Raw genomic sequence first — 21,463 nt, 5'->3', positions numbered from 1 at the left:
TGGCCGAGGTGCCTGCAGCAAGGCGAGACTGAGCGAGGCGATCTCCTCAGGCCTGCTGTCTTGGCTGTAGGAACCATGTCAACGAGCCTACACGATCAGACCCAGCTGGGGTCCACTGCTCTCCTTTGGGGCAGGGCTCACAATCCCCTCCTAAGCCAGTGCACCGTGCAATGCTTCCTGCATCCAGGAGAGGGCTCCTGCGGAAGACGGCGTGGTAATCGGGGAAGTCCCATCCGCGGAGCAGAATCTCCGGGAGCATTGGCTTGCTTCTATTTGGTAGCAGCAAAAGCAGGCCTGCTTTCCCTGTGGCTGCATGGAGGGATGCATGAATCCTTTCTGGGATAACAAGGAGGTTCTGTGGCAAGATAAGGGGATGCAGGAAATAGTGCAAGAAAAAGTGAAGTAAATCAGTGTGGATCTTAAGGACTCCTTTCCTATGGGACCTCAAGGGGGCAGTTTGGCATGGCCTCCATGCTGCCTCAGGCACCTGGCTGTGATGGGGAGGGCCACCAATGGAAACAAAGGATCAAATGGCTTCTCTGTGGAAAAGGCATTTTAGTCCTTGATGGATGTGTGAAAGGTATAAGAATACTGTGATGATTACCTTGTATTCCATTAGTGAGTGACTAGGGAGGATATTAAATGGCAGATATTAAACCTGAACGTTTAAAAGTCTGCAGGATTGGATAACTTCCAGGAATTGGCCAAAGAGCTCTCTGACCCATTAGTGTCGACACAATGAGAAATAAAAAATGGAGCAGTGAAGAAATTGAAAAGGGTTGGAAAAAAGCCAATCTTTTAAAAGAGTAAATGGAACGAATGAGGCACTAAATGCTCCTGAACCTGACATCCATCACGGGAGCGAATGGAGCGGCTGATGCAGGATGCAATTGGCAGAGTGCAGGGTCTTAGCCTCCACCACACGCTGATTAAAAACCAATAGTAATTGGCATTGTGGAAAATTACTGCAGCTCCCTACTGAATGAATTAAGAACCAGGTAACTGGGCAGTGCAAAAGCAGCTAGTGTTGTCCTTTAGGAGTATTTTGCAACCAAACCTGAGAAAGATCTGTTTCATGCATGGTGCCCTTCAACAGGGTCTTTCCCCAAAAGGAAACCTGGAATCGTTGCAGTTGAACGTGGGGCTGGCTTGAGCACTTGGCATAATGCTGTGCTGTGGTGGGAGCAGGTCTGTGAAACATGCTGAGCTAAACTATTTATCTATCACTGGAGTGTGTTTTCCAAAGCATCCAACTAGCAGATCTTGAAACAAAGAATACAGGTCACTGGGGAGACTGGATGTTATAGAGTGCTGCAGCTCCTGAAAGGACAGGGGAGCTCTGTGAATAAGCCTAATTGCACATAGGCTCCCTATGCCATGCTTTGCTTAGGGTACCAAATACGTTCTTCAGAGATAGGGTACATAATATATATACATTTGTATATACAAGCCTGTCTGCATTAAGCAGAAAAACAGTGGCATTGGGTCCTGCCTCTCGCTGCTCCACACATTGTGTATCTTGTTCAATTTTAGAACTATGTAGCTGCTATTTTGTGTTAAATGTTACCCTCTAGACTGTCTGGATCACCCAAAACTGTTTTAAATTGGGTTAGGAGAGTAATTTGTTTATTCCCATGATGCAGTTCCTGCCGTAGATTCAAGAGCAACAGCAAATTAAAAATCAAAGCTGAACAGCCCTGCCTGTTGTGCCTCAGACAAAGTGTGGCTGACACTGCTAGTTGCTTACTTTTTATTTGCCTTTTGCTGTATCATGTAAGGATGAACACTCGTTTCCAGGGACAGCTTCAAGTCTGGGTTCCAGGGCGTTTGGTTATCCATGTTTTCCTCAGAAGTTGTCTTTCTCTTTTTGCCACGTGCAAGTTTTCCACACCATGAGCTGGCCCAAGCAGCTACAAAACGGTTAAGTCAGACTCTTGCAATTTATTTTAGGTTTAGTGTATGTCCTTGGGCTGTCTGCAATTCTAGTTTAACAAAGTTATCTGAATTCATTATAAGAAGATGAGTTGAAATGTTCCGTGAAGGCTGTTACATCCAAGAGACTGTGAGCACTGCTCCTTGTTGAGTGACACAAAGGACCAGACTTCCAGTCTAGGTTGCCTAAAATAAACTCATCATCTCATACATTCCCATCTCATGGCTCCGAGACCCCTCAATAGGCACAGCCAGCTTGCGTTTGTGGTGTCCGTTTTGTATCACCCCACTGCAGACAGTAGGTTAGATGGAATTGGCTCTTCCTTCTTGTTTGTCAGCTCTGCAGCCCAGGCTTGTGGGTGCTTGTGACACCGGGGCACAGCCAGCCCTGGTCTTCTCCCACAATGTCCCTCTGATAGCCAGCACTGCCTAGGGCTGTCGCAGGAGGAAGGGAGGCACAACAATGTGTAAAACTCCCTCTTGCAGCTTGGCAACACAGAGGGCTTTTCCAGTTCACAAGCATCCTCAGAAACCCATCAAAGTACTGTACACCAAAAGCACTCCACACAAAGCACTACAGATGTGGTGCAAAAACATTACAGCTTTTAGCATGGCAGCAGACTTGATCTGAAGAATTAGTTGTGATTTCTCACAGCCTTCTGGAGGTTTCTTTGCAGGATAATGGTGTGAAATTTTGAGGCTTGTTAGTGCATGAATGGCATTATTTTTTGGTCTTGTGCCAAATGCCAGAGCTGTTCCATGGGACCTGAACACAGCCAGCAGTGCTGTGCGTGGACTCTGGAATATGCTGTACTTTGAATAACTGACAGGGCCCAGGCCGTGTTCTGTTGTGTACGACAGGGCGATGAAGCCAAAGGGTGGCCTCAAATCTGCAAAAAGAGAGCCTGAAATATTTTGTTTCTGTTTTGCTGCCTGAGAACCTTGAATGAGAAAGCAGAACACAAGTTTTCACATTATCCACATCGAATGTTTCCTCCTCCCTCCTTTGTGTGTGTGTGTGTGTGTTTATTTTTTGGCCAAGCCACAAAGTTCATTCTCAGTTTCCTGAGTGCTGATATAAGGTCTGTGTCCTGCAAGGGGAGCACTGACACTGTGTCAGCCAGCTGTGCAGGCAGGAGCAGGGTCATGCCGGCGATGGGTTTACCAGGCAGATCAGGGGAAGGGTATTGCAGTGTTTCCCTCGGGGGTGGAGTGGCTCCGGTAAGAGCACGGTGGCCCCTGGAAGAGGCTGAGCCTCTGTGTGTGCCGGGGGAGGTGGTGCGAGCGGAGGCAGAAGGAAAAGTGGGGGACCCAGGGGAGCGTGTGTGTTGCAGGGGGAAGGTGCACAGGTCACACGATGTGAAACTTACTTTTCCTGCTCGTGCTTCAAGAGCTGCAGATGTTCTTTCCCTGGGCTCGACGCTGGGAAAACAGAGCAGTGTGTAAACCCCTCAGCTTTATTAATTACTGCTATCATCATCATCATCACCATTATCATCATCATATAACTGTTGTGTAAAATCACAAATATTTATTCAGCTTTACTCCAGTATAATTTTAACCAGACTTGTGGGTTTGCAAATGAATGAAATCATAGGATCCTTCAGACATTTTACAAGCACAAATGCGATGATAACATCTAATTGCAGGGATCTGAGACTGTCTGACTGCAGATGGGATGCTATTAACTTCTTTCTGTCTGTAATGTATGTGTCAGAAATTTGTCAGGATTGTGCTAAACACACTCCAAACCTGTGTGATGGAACAAACACCTAGGTCCTAAGTCTGCAAGAATTTAATCCACACTTAGGCTGATGCATTTGCAAACAGCACTTTCAAGTTACATTCATGTACAACCGAACCCATGAACAGAAATGATTGAAGAAGCAGTATTCCAGAAGTAACAATAACCTAAATACACCTCAATGTAAGCAGGTACTGGAATACTAACTACATTAAGTGCTAAATTGTGGCTGTAGGTTACTGTATAACACAGCCTGATGCTGTCTGGTGCCTGGTTTGCTGCCACAGCAGTTGTTTGTTTGTTCTTTCATTCCAAGTCACGGTCACTTTCATGCTTCCAAAGTCCTGGCTACTTCCCGCTTTGGAATGAAGTGCTTTCTATAGGCGGTTGCTAGAGGTATCCTCAGCATAGGTGTTGCTCTCTGGCTGGGGCTTTACAGGCAAAACAGGGAATCTGCTTCCTTATTTAGGATCACAGACTGGTTTGAGTTGGAAGGGACCTTAAAGATCACCTAATTCCAACACTCCTGCTATGGGCAGGAATTCCTTACAGACCAGGTTGCTTAAAACTGTCCTCGTGGTTCTGTGAAGCACTGTACTAGGCTCAGGCATGCAGAATCCACCCCATTTGACCACTTTGTGTGCAGAGGCTAAATTAATGAGAATAAAAGCGGAAGCTGTGCAACTCATTCTTAACGTCACAAAATGATGACAGTGGAAGCTTTCTAGGCGTGCTCAGCGTAGCGGAGCCCGAGAGGTGCACGCTCGGTCTCGTTTCGCTGTGAGACACGGCTGACCTCCCTCGCCGCGGCTGCGGGAGGAAGCCCGGCTCCCCGGGAGTGGCTCCCGCAGGCTTCCCAAAGGCTCCTCGGTCGCGGCGCCCGGGGCACCCGCGAGAGCGCGATCCGCGGGTGACACCTGGTGAGCGGAGCCGCTGCGGTCACTGCCGTGAAGCCGCTCGCGGCGTGCGGAGCGCTCCATCCCCGCGGGCAGCACCGCCGGCCCTGGCTGCCCAGCCTGCGCGGGCCGGGGGAGAGAAATGAGGGCGGGCATGGGAAGGAGCCGATCGCTGCCCTCCCCTGCAGCATGAGGAGGAAGAAGTGCTGCTGAGAGCGAGAGCAGGGAGTTTTGGGGGGCGAGGCCGCCCCTGCCCAGCCGTTGACGATACTCGGCCTTGGCAATGCTGACAATGGCAGCAGATATGTGCTCTGTTTTATGAATCGATTTATTCCCGTGCTTTTTAATACTGTTAGCTGACAAAACGCTGCTCGCTTGTAAATCATACAAAATAGTGTGGTGCGTTGACCCTCACTGGATGCCACATGCCTGTCACAGCTGCCCTGGCACTCTCCCCCTCATCAGGGGAGAGAAAACGCAAGAGGCTTGTGGGTTCACATAAGGACAGAGAGAGATCACTCACCACTTACTGTCACAAGCAAAACAGACTTCACTGGGGAAATTAATTTATTACCAATCAAATCAGATAAAGATAATGAGAAATAACACCTAAATCTTAAAAACACCTTCCACCAGCCTTCCCTTCTTCCCAGCTCAACTTCACTCTCCATTTCTCTACCTCCCCCCCCCCGCTCCCCAGTGGCACAGAGGGACAGGAATGGGGGTTGTGGTCAGTCCATCACACATCTCTGCTGCTCCTTCCTCCTCAGGGGAGGACTCCTCACACTCATCACTGCTCCAGCGTGGGGACCCTCACCTGGGAAACAGTCCTCCATGAACTTTTCCAGTATAGGTCCTTCCCCGCAACTGCAGTTCTTCATGACCTAGAGAACAGGCTGCCCCAGTGTGGGTCCCTTCCATGGAATGCAGTCCTTCAGGAACAGACTGCTCCAGGGTGGGTCCCTTCCATGGGCTGCATCCTTCAGGAACCGACTGCTCCAGAGCGGGTCCCTCATGGGGTCACAAGTCCTGCAGCAAACCTGCTCCAGTGTGGGCTCCTCTCTCCATGGGGCCACAGCTCCTGCCAGGGGCCTGCTCCAGCACAGGCTTCCCACAGGGTCACAGCATTCTTCGGGCATCCCCCTGCTCTGGCGTGGAGTCCTCCCTGGACTGCAGGTGGAACCTGCTCCATCAGGGACCTCCATGGGCTGCAGGGGCACAGCCTGCCTCACCATGGTCTGCACCACGGGCTGCAGGGGCATCTCTGCTCTGGTGCCTGGAGCACCTCCTCCCCTCCTGACCTTGGTGTCTGCATGGCTGCTTCTCTCATAATCTCAGTTCTTTCCTTCTGGCTACTGTTTGCCAGCAGGCTTTCTCCCTTCTTAATGTTATCCCAGAGGTGCTACCACTGTCACTGATGGGCTCAGCCTTGGCCAGCGGTGAGTCTGTCTTGCATCCGGCTGACATTGGCTGTGTCAGACATGGGGGAACCTTCTAGCAGCATCTCACAGAGACCACCCCCATAAACCCCCTTCCCCTCCAAAGTCTTGCCATACAAACCCAATACCAATAGAGAAGCTGATTAGTATAATTGCTTAAAGTTGAAGCTGATGGCATGCAGCTGAAGCAGCACATAGCTGTTGGGTTCTGCTGCTCAGCACTTCCCACTCCTGGAAAAAGATTGACATGTTCTGCTATTTTTACCAGACAGCGCATTCATTTTTCTAAAACATATGAGGAAAGGCTAAGTGAGCTGGGACTATTCAGCCTGCAGAAGGGGAGGCGGAGGGGGATTTCATCCACATGTGTAAAAACTTGAAGGCAGAGCCAGGTTCTTTCCAGTGGTGCCTAGTGACAGGACCAGATAGAGTGGGCACAAACTGGAACATGGGATGTTCCCCAGAGGTCCGTTCCAGCCTCAGGCACTCTGTGATTCTGTGGTCCTGCCAGAAAGATCCAGGAACAGTCACGGCTGCTGGTGGTATTCAGTGATCCTAATTGGATTTAACTTGGGAGGTTAGAGAAGTTGTCTTGAGCTTTTTGGTGTTTTTCTCTCAAAAATAGGGTTGCAGAGAGCAACCAAGAAGCCTGATTTCTTCTTTTTATTGATAATATCTGAAAAATAAAGATTTAACTTGCCTTGGTTTTCAAGGCCCAGTGCAACCAAAACCAAACCCCAAACTCTACTTGAAAAGTGAGTAACTTTTAATATGGGGTTACAGTGAAAATAAATGGACACAGTGTGAAGGCATATTTAGAGGTTTTTTAGATTTTTTAAAGATTTTTTTCAGGGGAAAATATAATTTCAGGGAGTCACTGCTTCCTTTTGCGTAGAAGTTGGGCAACTGAGCTTAGCAAATGAAAGCTGAGATATACCCTGACCTTAGAGGCCTCCATTACATTATAACCTTGATACTAGGGAAAAAAAATCATATTAATTGACTCTGTTGGTTTCAAGTTCTACATTTTTATCATTCACATTATGTTTGCACCTGAAGGCATCAGTTAACAGCAGGGCATCACAGCACAAGGAGAACTGTGGTTATATTGCAAGAGGCTGTCTCTAGGCAAAGTTACTGCAAATTAACTAGACAAGGCCAAGAAAGAGTTTCAGAAAGGGAACATCACTGCAAGCTTCTTCAACCTCAAGTGATAAAACCAATAAATAAATGATGGGTCAGACTTACAAAAAAAAAAAAAAAAATTAAATAAATTTGGTTTAAAGATTTTTTTTTATTAGCAGATGCTTTTAATTGTGGTTATGTTTTTATTTTATTTTATTTTATTTATGTTATTCTATTTTAATTTTAACCTTAGTCCCTATGTTTCATTCTCTTCTACCTTTTCTCTCAAGCTGTGAGAGTCAGAAATCTTCCCTTCACTAGCATGAATACAAGAACTGGAGGGATTTAAAATGACAGAAAGCATGCAAAGATTCAGCTAGTGCGCTAATTCTGATTTGCACATGTGGAACTAGGCCAGGCACAGAGAGATTCACCATTTCACCCAGGGTTACATATAACCTTGGACAGAGTTAGATGCCCAGATTACCAAACGAGTCCTCTGAAGAAGAGAGATGCCCAGATTCTACAGCCAATTCCCCTGTTTGAGCCACAATACGGGTTTACTTAGCCAGCACTCTCTAATCCTTGCTAGCATATGCCAAGCTGCTGTATAACTTCTGTATTTCCCTGCTTCAGTCTTTTTCAGGGGAGATGCTTTACAGTTCTTTTATATTCTGAACGGTGCCTACTCACTGCACAGCACTGCACAGTGGAAGGAGATCTCTGTTGCAGATTCAGTCTTATTGTTGTTATATAAATACTGGTACCGATGTCTCCAGACTTCCTCAATCACCTTGGAATGGGTCACATCTTCAAATGTGTGTATCCTAAACACTAGAATGCAAACAGAGTTAAGTTGAACAACCGATAAGTGATATTCACATTTTCCTCCTATTGTATCCACACAAAATGGAGCCAAGGGGAATTGTATTTCTAAAAATCTTATGCCATTCTTCGATTTTGAAATATTCAGCCGCATCCTGATTTCCCCCGAGATGTGGCAGGTAGGATTTCTCGGGGCAGTATTTGAAGAAATGCCTAGTTTAACCACTAGAGGTCAGTTTCACACAAGTCCTATACACAGTGTAGAAATGACTGAGTACCAGCACCAAAATTTGAAGCTCTTGCATAGTATAACAAATATCTAAAGTATCTTGCTTTAAGCGGCTAGTATGAGAACTTAAATGATAACATGCATTTTTTGGTTTCTGTCATTTCTTGTAGTTTCAGGTAGATCTTTGTTTTGTCTTGTTAACACCTCTCAATTCAGCAGATTACTGAAGAATACCAAACAAGACAAGAGATCAGTGTGTGTCTGCTGACAATTTTACTCATTCCTCACCCCTAATGTGCGGAGGATGAAGTCACTGTGCAAGACAGCTCATGAAAGCCCACTTTAGCATCCTCATCTTTTTCTCAGAAGCTTTGGAGGCACAAGCCAAAGGAGCTTGCTAATGGCCTCTCTTATTGATATTAGACATTACAGAGGCAGAGACTCATACCAGCAAATGAGACACTCTGACCTAAAATGAATTACCAACTGTGAAGTCATAATGAGAGGAGTCACTGTTCAATATACTTGTCTGGGACTTTGAAGAACTACTGCCTTCCCAGTTAAAGATGTCATGCATGGCTTTGGGTTCACAACCACAGAAGGACTCATAAGGATAAGGACTGTGTGGGTGCAAACTGAAGGGCAGAGCTCTTACTCCTCCAGCCTCTCCATGTGTGACTCAGCTTTCACTAGAGCCATTCCCAAAACTGAATTCTTGCCTACATGAATGCGTAGAGCAATTTCAGACTTCCAGTGCTGCTTCTCCACAGATCAGCCAAATCTGCATCCTATAATTAAGCCCTGTGAGCCCAGTGTGCACTATCTTTAAAACTGGACCCAGCATCAAATGTAGCAGTAGCCAAACTCAGGGCCAGTGGTGGAGCTGTTGCTGCTGTACCTGTTTACTGAGCTAGGCAGAAAAGGCTCTGCTCAGATGTCGCATACATCCCAGTTTCCATTCCCAGGGCTGTCAGAAACTCCCCCTGGGCATATCTTTGGTTCAGCTTACACACGTCACTGGCATGGGCAGTACCTGACACCCTGTCTGTTTAGCCAGTACAAGTAGGCAGTAGTTGGACCCACTGCCCACCAAAACCAATATATGGTGGGCTTAAGAGACTCCTGCTGTGAGATGCTGCTGCCTACTGCTTAGGGAAGGTAGCTGGGACCAGGGAAAAGCTACACTCTGGTCCCCATGTGGAGGACCACTGCTGCTTTCACTTAAACCTTGTTTATTATAAACATGTGTGATCCTCAGAGCAGGTGTCAGGGGTCAGGCGTAAATCATAGCTGACGGAGCTGGTGCGGACACTGAATTTTTGATCATCAATAACAGCATCTATCAGTGCTACTGTGCTGCTCTTCTGTCATATCCAGGGTCATACACAAACTGGTTGAAGGAGAGAGGTTTTAAATACCCACAGATTCTGACGTGTCATACTCATGCTTCAGAACACGTGTCAAGGAGAGGCTACCTGCCACCCCCTTCTTATGAACACCCATCTGTGTCCCTTTCCCCCCTTTACTTCCTGACAGATGAACATATATTGCATAGAGGGAAAACTGTGATTTATGAAATCACATAATCAGTGACTGAGGTATAGTGATATGTGGGAAAATTACAAGGAGTTACAGATAGGAACATGAGAAGGCCAAAATGTAAAAAGCAACAGAGAAACAATGACGACTTAGCCTGTTGGCATGCACATATTTAATGAAGTCAGTTAAAACTGTCTCAGTGAATTTTAGAGTGAACTGACTAAAACTCTTTGCTAGTATAATGTGATAGCCAGGAATACTAGTCCTACTGCAGTGATTTAATAATCAGTAGTTCCCAGCTAGCCTTCTCCTACACAGCGCTAACTGCATCTAAATGTTAGGTTATACTTCTCCACATTTATCTACTGTTGCCACTTGCTTTTTGTAACCTTATGCAGCAAAGAGTGCAACTGGAATTCTTTTTCTGGGGGTCATTCATGGCTCACTTATTAGGATGTTTGGAGCATTTGAATAACAAGAGAAAATCTGAACTTCCAGATACCATTATGTAGTACCTTTATTAGTATGCTTCTTTGTATCTAAAGAAAACGTCTTTGTCTTGGGAGGGTGAAAAGGAAAGGGAAAATGTGTTCATTTTCTAGCTTTAAGCTGGTTCTTCTTTTACTAGCATAAAGATAGGCTAATGCAAATGTTCTGATGTGATGTTGCTTGTGATCAGGGAAAATTGGCATGTGTAGAGGTTGTCTTGGCGATTAACTGAGGTTGGTAAAAGAGTTTTGCTTCTCTTACCTTTCACTTCGTTTTGAAGAAAAAGATCAAGATAAAGTAACTTTTATGATCAGATCTTGTTTCTAACCTTTAGGTATAAGCCAGTCTCGTAGGTAGAATATGTATATTCTATATACAGACAAGGGGGACACAAAATCACAAAATGGAATATATAAACCTTTAGAATCAGTTTTAAGTAATGTTAAGTTTGATGGCTTTGTCACAGTAGCGATGGAAAATTACTAAAGTGTGTGATACATTAAAAAAAATAGAGTGCAGCTAGAGAACACACTGAGCATTCTTGTACAAGATAAATCATTACAGTTGACACAGTTTTAAGAAAAACAGTCTAGAAGAACAGGACACAGGGATAAAGAGTATCTGGGAATAGCAGGTGTCCAGGATGGGCTACAGTTAAACTAACTGATAAGTAGGAGGATAGGAGGATTATTATGTCTCTGGTGCTAACAAACCAATTAAACTGGTATGAGCATCTACTGCGCGTGCTCCAGAGGCTGCCAGAAGTGATGAAGATTGTTGGAAGAAGTTAACGACCCTCAGAGACCACCACCGCAATTCTGTATACATATGAGGAACTTTCTGGAAAATGATGTAATGTATGTATGCCCAGGGACTATATAAGGATGGCTGGTGTAGCAACACAGAGACACGTTAGGAGGAGCTATCCCCCGTGCCTCCCAGCGCCGCAGTAAAGAATACCTGCTTGTCAGCTTGAAAACTTTGTTGGCAGGTTTGTTCCTGGAGTTTTCTCTGAATCAATATATATGTAATATATATATATATATATTTTAAGTGGGGAAATGAACAAAATGGAAAAACTCAGAGTTACACATTTAAGGTGCAAGCTGGCCATCAGAGTTTTCATTCTCAGGTTGTTGTGTTACACCTATGACAAAGGACATCAAAGGGTAATGCAGGATCAGGTTATTTCGCTCAGATAGGCACATCTCTGCAATAAAATTTCCATTAGACACTCTAGTGTTGAGATATGAGAGGCACTTGACACAGGGCAATGCATCTGCCTTCTCTGTGAATCACAATTCTTCATGCTGCAGAATTACCCACTGAAATGAATAATTCTGGCAGCATCTGGGGTAGGGAAAGACTGTGTTCTTTCATTCTGCCACACCAACAGCTGTCCAGGGATCTTCTTAAGCATTTGATTTTCAGCTTTTATTGGCATCTCTAAGAAAGCCCAGTACATAACAGAACAAAATCAGATTCTTTAACGTTATGCTGATCAAGTTATGTTCAGCTGTTCAAAAATTCCCTTTGGCATCATATGGAGCCATCAACACTGGGAAAGCCAACGCTGTCATTCAAAGCAGTTTTTCTTGTCATCTGGTTGGACTGGAGACCTAGCAGTGATTTTCAGTGGTTTTATTCTGACGGAGGAGAGGGGCCCCTGTGCAGCACATTAACAGATACGGCAGGAAAAAAATGTATGAAGGAAGTAAGATAAGTGGGGATGAAAAACAGCTGTGTTGCAAGAAATTCCTGGTTTTATTTGTAACCGAGCTTCATTTGAGGCTATTACTAGCAGCAGCCAGAGGGCTGCAGTGCTGAGCAGGTGGAGAGTCAAAATCTGTGATATTTGGTGCTTGGATTTGCCCCTCTTTTTCTGGCTTGAATTATGAGCAAATGTAATTTTCAGTGTCACTTCTATAATTTCCTAACCTCGAGTGTCTGGCTAAAGTCATGTTCCTAAGTAAGGTTTCCAGGCATTCCTGAACAAAGATGTGTGCTCAGGGATAGTAAATCTGATCACTGCAGACTTCTGGCACACAGACTTCAATAGAACATGCAAGCACAATCTGCCCAGTTTGGCCTGAAAGCATAGGATTTACTGAGCTGGGTGTTGTGCAGCCATGGTGCATATGGGCTGTGAATGTGTCTAGGATTTCCAGTCGTACAGCAGCCAGTCAGAGCTGCTGTGAATGCACAATAAGGTTTCAGTTTCTGGACCTACAGACACACAGAAATCCCGGGGGAGCATCCTGAAAATTTTGCCCTTATAAAACTGTGGTCTGAAAGAAAGAAAGCACTGCCAAGAAAACCTGGCTTTCAGCAGTTCTTAATTAAAACCAAGCCAAAACCAAAACACAAAAGAAAAAAACCCATCATGCATCCCAGTGCTCCTGAGAGACTGCTCAGCTGGGGTGTAGCAGAAGGTTCCCTGACATGTTATCATCTGTCCCCCATAAGCTGCTTCAGACTGCCCTTCTCAGCTCCCAGTAGGATGTGAATTACACAGATTTTGGCACAGGGCTGGGGAAGGAGGGGTGCTGTCCATCCCAGACACGTATTCTTTGCAGCTCTCCGCAGTGTTAATACAATATGGGCATATTACATATTACATGTGACTGTCTTTAACTGAGGCATCACATGGGAAGGTAAATCCAGTACAGGAATCTAAGCAGCTGTGTAAGTAAATCATTTCTGAAGAGAAGAAAGTACTTGAACTCGCTGGATACTTCTGTCTAAGCCTGTCAATGAAAGCAAACTGCCAGGAAAAACAGCACTGTGTTTTGAGGTGAGAAGGGAATATAGGAGCCTTTTCAAATAACAGTTTCAATTCAGGTCAGTCGTGTCCTGATTCCAAACACGCAGTTGCATGGGCTGGCTTATGATTTTAGCTGATGTCAGATTACAAGGTGCCATAGATAGCGATATTCATTTACATAATCAGGTAGGGGCTACCATCTACTGAAGCAAAGCAAAGCAGAATATAGAGAGTTGCTCCAGTAGGAGCTGCTGGATTCAATATTTCTCTCCTCCTTGGTTCTTTCTCCATGAGGGCTTTTACCCGCTCCAAGTGTGCATTTTAAAAATCACCTCTTTCAACCTCCCACCTATATAAAGAGTTGACTAAAAATATCCATCTCTGGAGAACCTCTAAAGGCTTGAGGCACCTGGACAAGCTTGAGCAGTGGGCATGTTCATGAACCTCATGAAGTTCAACAAAGTCTAAGTGCAAGGTCAGGGCAACCCCCACTATCAGTACAGGCTGGGGAATGAAGGGATGGAGAGCAGCCGCTAGGAGAAGGACTTGGGAGTACTGATGGATGAAGAGCTGGACATGAGCTGGCAATGCGTGCTCACAGCCCAGAAAGACAACTGCATGCTGGGCTGCATCAAAAGGAGCGTGACCAGCAGGTCAAGAGGGGTGACTGAGCCCCTCTACTCTGCCCTGGTGAGACCCCACCTGCAGTACAGCATCCAGCTCTGGAGTCCTCAGTACAGGAAAGACATGGACCTATTGGAGAGGGTCCAGAGGAGGGTCAAAAAATGATTGGAGGAATGGAGCACCTCTCCATTGAGGGAAGGTTGGGAGAGTTGGTTTGTTCAGCCTGAAGAAGAGAAGGCTCTGGGGAGACCATACTGCAGGCTTTCAGTGCTTCAGGGAGGTTTATAAGAGAAATGGAGACACTAGTATGGCCTGTTGTGGTAGGACAAGGGGTAATGGTTTTACACTAAAAGAGGGTAGATTTAGAGTAGATATAAGGAAGGAGAAATTTGGTTTTACACTGAAGGTAGTGGAACACTGGCACAGGGTGCCCAAAGAGGTGGTGGATGCCCCATGCCTGGAACCATTTGAGGTCAGGCTGGATGGTGCTTTGAGCAACCTGATCTAGTTGAACATGTCCCTGGCCATTGCAGGGGGTTTGGGCTAGATCTCTAGATTAAAGGTACCCGCCAACCCAAACTGTTCTATGATTCCAAAACAATCCTTCCTTTTCTTAGAACATGAGAAAACTTTTAGAAAGATGCTTCTTTATTATTAGATCAACATTTCCAGTTTCTTTCTTTGTTTTACAAATAGCATCTGCAGAAGGAAGAATGCACTAGCAGTGTGAATTCAGTGCACGTACAAAGAAACTCTTTTGGCTACTTGAAGTGATGTGCCATTGTCTGTACAAGATCTCAAACAACCAAAATTAACAGAAGAGGTGCTTTTGCCAATTTTAGCACAAAGCCTGAAAGGATTACAGAAATGAGGGCTCCTCTGCACAACGTTCTGTAATAATCAGGTCTATGAAGCCAATTAAGTGTTGTCCATTCTATAGCACCTCCTTTATATTTGTGGAAATACATCTTTTTACCAGAACAATGAAGACTAATTCAGCAATTCAGAAGAATCCTGCGTCCATCCTCACAGCGGCTCTTTCAACTGAGACTTGTAACATGCAGGCTTACTTTTTTAGAAAAACAAGATGTTAGAACAAGTCTTACTTCACTGCATTCCCAGTAAGTTAAGTGTCCCTGCTGCCTATGGATTGTGGCTGCCTGGTGTTAGCAGGTGCTGTTTCTGTGCCAAAACAGACACACAGTAAAGTGTATGAACAGAAGGAGCTGTCGAGTTTACCAGGCATGGGGATCAGCAGTGTCTGTGGCAGGTTCAGTGGAAAGAAATGACACAGAGATTAGGTAGGTGACGTGTTGGTCTGTTGGAAACACAGAACCAGCTTGATCTCATCCAGAGGATCTGTAGAGGAAGCTCAGAACACAGCCCCCTTTCTAAAACACCCAAGTTTTGTAGAAAGGTTTTGGGTTGGTTTCATTTCATGAGATGCAGTGTCTGAAGAAACAAGCTTGCTGGGTGAGTACAACAGGGCTGCAAAGAGGCAGGACTGGATGGGGGTCTGGAACGGGAGGGGAAGAAGCTCTGATAGATTTGGAAAGACTTGAGGTGGGGCAGTGTAAGAACCCCCCTGCTGGGCTGCCTGCTACCACTGCTTGCATGCCACTTTGGATGTGGAAGGCTTGGGCCTGCTCTCACTTAGGCCTAAAGGTGATGTCTGTGCCTGCTGCTCTTCAGCTGGGTAGTCTCTCTTATTTTCCTCACAAAAATGCCACAGTCATGTTTATCACCACCTATACAGGGGTGTCATCTGCTGCAGTTTTATATATACTATTTCTTATTACTTTATGCTTTTACAGTTTACTAGTTTATACTATTATTTCCCTGTTATGCTGCATCTGACTTTTAATAAGATTAGGGAGCTGTTTTAGGGGTTTTGTTCATGCAGGAAACACCAAATTCTGCTCTTTTTTTAATTTTCCTCAATTTTCACCAAAAACATTAATGATACGAAAGCAGGAACCGACTGTAGGCACACGTTTGTCAGTGGGCTCTTAGGGACTTTTCGCAGCAGTAATATTTTAGATGTCCACCAGAGGTCACTGCTGTACCGAGAACCCTGCATCAGTTTAGCTGAGGCGCGTTTGTCACGGTCTAGAGGTGCCGCTCTAAAGCAGGGGTTGCCGGCGAGAGTTTTCATGCCGTGGAAAGCAGGGGTTCAGTGCAAAATCCGCTTATTCGTGTCTGAGTACTGTTGCCTTGTGATGTTCCCCTACCCTCTGATCTGCAGGGTGGCTTCACACACTCCATACTGACCCACAGCAGGTCTCATACATGCCAGTTTTCCATCAGGTGCATAGATTATACTGAGCTGTGCTTACAGAAGTGAATGTCAGTGTTCAGTATTTGTCATATAAGCATACTAAGGACATAGTCTAAGCATGTTCAAATGTCCTGTGGCAATGGTGGGTGTAACTTTCAGATGGGGCATTTAGCGTTCTTACTCTGGTGTCCATGGCCAGGAACGCTGAAAACCAAAAAAGGATGTTTGTTTGTTTGTTTGTTTATTTATTTATTTATTATTCTTCTCTTGCACGGATGTACTAAAAATATGGGAGGAAAAAACTAAGAAAGAAAGCAGCAGAGCCCAGCCTCCACTAAAGTTTAGTTTGTTTACTGAGCATCAAAGGTATCAGGTCTGCAGAGATGATCCCTTCAAAATGGGGACGGGACCTGGGGCAGTCACAGCTCTCCTTCCTGCACCTCCTCTTCTGCATTAGAGGCCTGGTGTTAATACCATGGTTTGAAATAAGCTGGTGTCAGGTAATGCTATGCAGCCTTCAGCACCATCTGTTCTAGGAGATCCAGGAATAATGGGGGAAACTGCAAAGTGTGATAACAAGAAGCCCTAACTTCAGGGTACTGCATCATTAAGCCAAATCTGGAAGCTTGCATGTGAAAGGATTAATGTGTTGCATGGCTCCATGCATCACTTTATTATTTAGATCCTTATGTATGTTGTACTACTACATATGTGCTCTTATTCACTACAAGATACTCTGGCGTACTAATTTGATGTATTTTAAGTAACTTTCATTTCCATTGTAATGAGAAAGTTATCAAAGTCATAGTTAATGTCAGCATCTTTCAAAGCCCTGAGTCAGTCCTGGATTTTTCACCTATTCCATCATGCACTGGAAATACTGTAGTGCATCAAAATATACCCTTCAGTACTTCTAAGAAATGTACCATTTAGCATGTCTAACCCAATTGAATGAGAAAACCTAAAAGTGCCAGTTACCACTCAAGCTATTCCTCTGCATTTATATATTTAGAGACAAAAAAAAAAAAAAAAAAAAAGAAAAAAGAAAAAAAGAAAAAAGAGGCAGACATAAGAAGGATTTTTACCTTTTAAGAACGAATGGTACACACTATACTCAGGGGCACAATTGCCATTTCATGAACACAGACTGGGAGGTAACTTTCTGAAAACTTCTCATATATTTTTTAAAGAAGACAAACTAAGAATTCATGCCCTGCTCAAGCCAGTTCAGTGTGTCATGCCACTGGTAGAGGTTCAGAAGTCAAGGGTACCTTTGCATGTTAGTAGGGTGAAAAACGTCATTAGGCTCGAAGGCTGGTGGTTACAACAAAGAGTTGTCTCTCCAGCCCTGACAGCTTTGTCAGTATCACCTGGGAAATGTTCTCAGAGAGGCTGGATGTATCTGTGTCATGGTTTAAGCCCAGCTGGTAACAGAACCACGCAGCTGCTCACTCACTCCCTTTCGGCCCCCTTCTCCAGATGGGATGGGGAGGAGAATCAAAGGAAGGTAAACCCCACGGGCTGAGACAAGAACTAAAGTGTAATAATAATGGCAAGTGAAATAACAAGGGGAGAGAATATAGAACTAAAAAGGGAAGGAAAAAAAGGTCCAAATAAACACAAGTGATGCACAATACAGTTCCTCACTACCTGCTGACTGATACCCAGCCCGACCCAAGCAGTGATCTGTTCTTCTGTGTAACTCCCCCAGTTTATGTACTGGGCATGATGTGCTGTGGTATGGAATACCTCTTTGGCTAGTTTGGGTCAGGTGTCCTGTCTCTGCTTCCTTCTGGCTGGCAGAGCATGAGAAGCTGAAAAGTCCTTGATCGGGGTAAGCCCTACATAGCAACAACTAAAACGATGGTGTGTTACCCACACTGCTCTCAGACTAAAGCCAAAACACAGCACTGCACCAGGGTACAGCTACTAGGAAGGAGAAAAATAACTGTTAGAGCTGAAACCAGGACAATCTGGCAGACCCTGCTGCTGTCATCAGTTTAAAATGGAAGCTCACTAACAGATTACTGCAGGGCGCAATGCTGTCACCTGTAGAGATGCCTGGGGCACTAACTAGAAACAACTGGAAACAGAAACACAGCAAGTCACTGTAGTGGCTCAGTTTCAGGAACAGTACTGAAATTACGATGCACAAAGAGGCTCAAACTACTGTGCAGATGTAGTACACTGCACAGTGCCACCGACGGGCCGCTCTTGATGTAGGAGTCTCCAGAGAAAGGGACACCCTCGGGTCTGGGTTTAAAAACACTTGAAAGGGGACGATGCGGCCGGAGGTGAGGCAGCAGCGAGGGTGCCGGTTTACGGAGCTCCCTGTGTGCAACCTGCTGGACTCAGCTCGCTCCGGTTTGCGAACAGGCACAGGTCTACCGCAAGGTGGCTCTGCACGACCTCTGTGGAGCGGCTCGGTGCTGGTCTGAAGCGGTTCCTCGGTGGACAAGTAATAACCGGCAGCCTAAGCTAAATGAGAGACTGAAAGGACTTGGAAAGGGATTTGTCCTTTAATATTTAGACTGTATTCCTTCACAGTGGGAAAATTTGTTCTGCTATTTCTTGGTTTACTGAAGAACAGGTTCAAACGTGAGTTCAGCAATCATACATGTTTTACACTGTATTAATTGTGAAGGATACACTCGAGCTCAACGTTACTCTCCATATCTACCAATCTAACCTACTTTTAATAAAGCTCCACTGGAAAAAAAAAATCCCTGGAGATTTCTTGGAAAATAAATACAAAAGTGAAATACGAGGCTCGTAGGAACATACAATATAACCCAGGAGGTACTTGAGAAGGTCTCCCGCCTGCAGCAGGGTCACCAGGGAGCTCAGACCGGGTCTCTTGGGGTTTTATTCCACTGGGGCTCGCAATTCTGCAAGGATGCAGCCTGCATGGGCTCCCTGGCCTGGCAGCCTGCTCTGCTGCTTGGCTGCCGCCGGGGGAAAAGGGTTTTCTGCATGTCCTCCCTGAGCCTCCCGATCCAGCTAACGCCCGCTGCCTGCCACCTCTGCACCGGGCATGCTGTGAGGATGTCTTCTCCGTACCTCCCCGCGGCTGCAGCAGCTCGGACCCCTCAGCACGCACGGCAGGGCGCAGAGCAGCGCTGGGCTCGGCGCTCCCACCCGCACCCGCTCCGCTTCACGGCCGTGCTTCCCTGCCGGGGGTGCCGGCAGAGGACCGACCGCACGAGGGACGGCCGGGGGGGGGGCGGTCACCTCCCGCGGGCGCCCGGCCCCGCTCCGGTGCGCTCCCCGCGGAGCCCCGCGCTGCGCTGCGCCCCCCCCCCCCGCCCCGCCGCCGGCCGCGCCGCAGGCACGCGCCGCCCCGCCCCCACGCCGCTCCTGCCCCACGTGGCCTCCCGGCACGAGCCGCCCGCTCCTCCCCCGCCGCCGCCGGCGCGCGCCGATTAGCATAACAAAGCCCTGCCTCCCGCCCCCCCCTGTTCTCCGGCGCCCGCCAATGGGGGCCCGGGAGGCGCCGCCAGCTGCGGGCGCCGCGGCCGCGCGGGCTATAAATAGGGCGGTTTGCCGGCGTCCGCCTCAGAGCGCTCGGGAAGGGAGCGAGAGGCAGGAGCTGCGCTGTCCCCGGGGTGCTGCCGCTAGCCGCCGAGCTGAGTGCGCACGCTGCCATGACTCTGGAGGAGATCCACGGGCAGCACGCTTTGCCGACGGACCACGACTGGTACGTCCGGGGGGTCTGGGCACGGCGGTGGGGAGGAGGCGCGGCCGGTGGGGACGTGGCGTGCGCAGCGCTCACTCTGCGCCTTCTCCCGCCCGCAGGATGCAGGGAACCAGCAAGGCCCTCCACGAGCTGCTGGTGTCGGCGCAGCGCCGCGGCTGCCTCACCGCCGGCGTCTACGAGTCGGCCAAGCTGATGAATGTGTAAGTACGGAGGGCGGGCTCGGGGCAGTGCCCGGCCGAGCGCGGGGGTCTGAGCGCCGGCCGGGCCGCGGGGCTCAACGCACCGCTCCGCTCTTGCAGCGATCCCGACAACGTGGCCTTCTGCGTGCTGGCCGCTGACGAGGAGGATGAGGGGGACATTGCCCTGCAGATCCACTTCACCCTGATCCAAGCCTTCTGCTGCGAGAATGATATTGACATCGTGCGGGTGAACGACTTGGCCAAGCTGGCTGCCATCGTGGGGCCCAGCGAGGACTCTGGGGAGCCGCGGGACTTCCACTGCATCCTCATCATGGTGAGTGTCAGCGGGAGCCGAGCGGGGTGCCGTCCTCCAGCTCTGTGCTTGCGCTGCGGGACTCCGGGTGGGGTGGTTCGAGCTGCTGGTAGTGGGAGCATCCTCTGGGCAGGGAAAGGAAGCGGGCTTGGCGCGCCGTACCGAAAGTCAGCTGAGTAGTAGTAGGAGGCTACATTTCTCGTAAGTGTGGATTTCCTCAGTTGTCCACAAGGGTAACAGCACTGCTTCCAGCTTTGTCTGTTTCGGGACAGACAACCCGAAAGTGCCTTGCTTCCTAAGCTAATGCTTCTGTAAATGTTGTGATGACCTCAGCTGCCGGGCAGCACTCATGGTGTGCAACTTTTTTCTCTCTGGCAGAACCCGAGTGAAGAAGGCTGGAAGGACCCAGCTCTAGAAAAGCTGAACTCTTTTTGCGAAGCTAGTCGAAATGTAAATGACTGGGTGCCGACTGTCCCCCTGCCTGAGTGATGGTGACCCAGTGCATCTGGGGAGGCTGAAACCTTTGTTGCATTCTCTACGTGGTATGAGTTCACCATTGTGCAACAAGCTGCTGATTCCATGGATTAGCCTGGTCAAGAGACTGGATTAAAGTCACTCAGACTGGCATGCAGTGGGCTCTTACGGAGGAGAAAGAGAACAGCTCGCCTCACTAGTGAGCCTCAGTAGGCTGCAACCGTGGAAAGGCTGACATACCATGGAACTGAAAGAAGTATTGCAAGTTTCCTGGTCAAGTGGAGCTGTTTCAGAAGGCAGAGAGAAAGTTGAGGGGAGTGGGCCAAAACTTTCCAGAAGGACTGGACAGAGTATTGTAACTAGGAGCTGTTCATGCTGTCTGCAAAACACAGAAGGAAGTTTCAGTTTTGATGGACTACCTGGTTACTAAATTAGATTCCAAAGTAGACTTTAACAGGCCTCTTGGGTCACTCTGCAGAATTAGTTTAATAATGCAATAATTTCTATTGAACTATTTGCTGCTATTGAAGCTTTCATAATAAATCTTTTGACAATTAACTTCTGGGAGTGTCTTGCTTACTGGGTGGGGAAGCATGTCACTAAAATACCACTGATGTTTTGCTTGTGTGCTGTAGTCAAAGGTATACCTCACACTAATGGAGTTGTTGCTCAAATACTTTCTCTCTTGGGCCTGCTGAATGGAGAGCTGTGCTGCCCAAGTTGATAATTCAACCTTTCACCCTCTTGCAACAGCTGCTTATCGCAACAGCTTGCAAGACTAAGGAGCTGCATGCTTAATGAGCTCACTTATTGTAATAGGTGGTCTTTGTAGTCTAGTGAGGGAACACAATACATGGTGGAAACATGGATTTTTTTTTTTTTGGAATACGAATCTCCAGTAAATAGTATCATTAGT

The 21,463-nt window shown here is 47.0% G+C and overlaps 1 protein-coding gene across 1 annotated transcript; it reads left to right on the top strand.

Moving 5' to 3' along the window:
- The first annotated feature begins 19,431 nt into the window (after window positions 1-19,431).
- GADD45G (growth arrest and DNA damage inducible gamma) lies at window positions 19,432-21,105 on the top strand. Its single transcript, XM_065661597.1, has 4 exons — window positions 19,432-19,581; window positions 19,680-19,781; window positions 19,881-20,094; window positions 20,452-21,105. The coding sequence occupies exons 1-4, from the start codon at window positions 19,529-19,531 to the stop codon at window positions 20,560-20,562; spliced, it is 480 nt and encodes a 159-aa protein (XP_065517669.1). The 5' UTR covers window positions 19,432-19,528; the 3' UTR covers window positions 20,563-21,105.
- Window positions 21,106-21,463: the final 358 nt, after the last annotated feature.

This window comes from Lathamus discolor, chromosome Z (assembly GCF_037157495.1).
Source record: "Lathamus discolor isolate bLatDis1 chromosome Z, bLatDis1.hap1, whole genome shotgun sequence".
In the NCBI taxonomy this organism is placed as follows: Eukaryota; Metazoa; Chordata; class Aves; order Psittaciformes; family Psittacidae; genus Lathamus; species Lathamus discolor.
This window is presented reverse-complemented; position numbering and strand designations above follow the sequence as displayed.

Excerpts from the sequence above, each read along its gene's own strand:
- GADD45G (XM_065661597.1), top strand. The coding sequence starts at position 19,529 with ATGACTCTGGAGGAGATCCACGGGCAGCACGCTTTGCCGACGGACCAC. Across the intron at positions 19,582-19,679 it reads TTGCCGACGGACCACGACTG|GATGCAGGGAACCAGCAAGG; the intron begins GTACGTCCGGGG and ends TCCCGCCCGCAG. Across the intron at positions 19,782-19,880 it reads TCGGCCAAGCTGATGAATGT|CGATCCCGACAACGTGGCCT; the intron begins GTAAGTACGGAG and ends CCGCTCTTGCAG.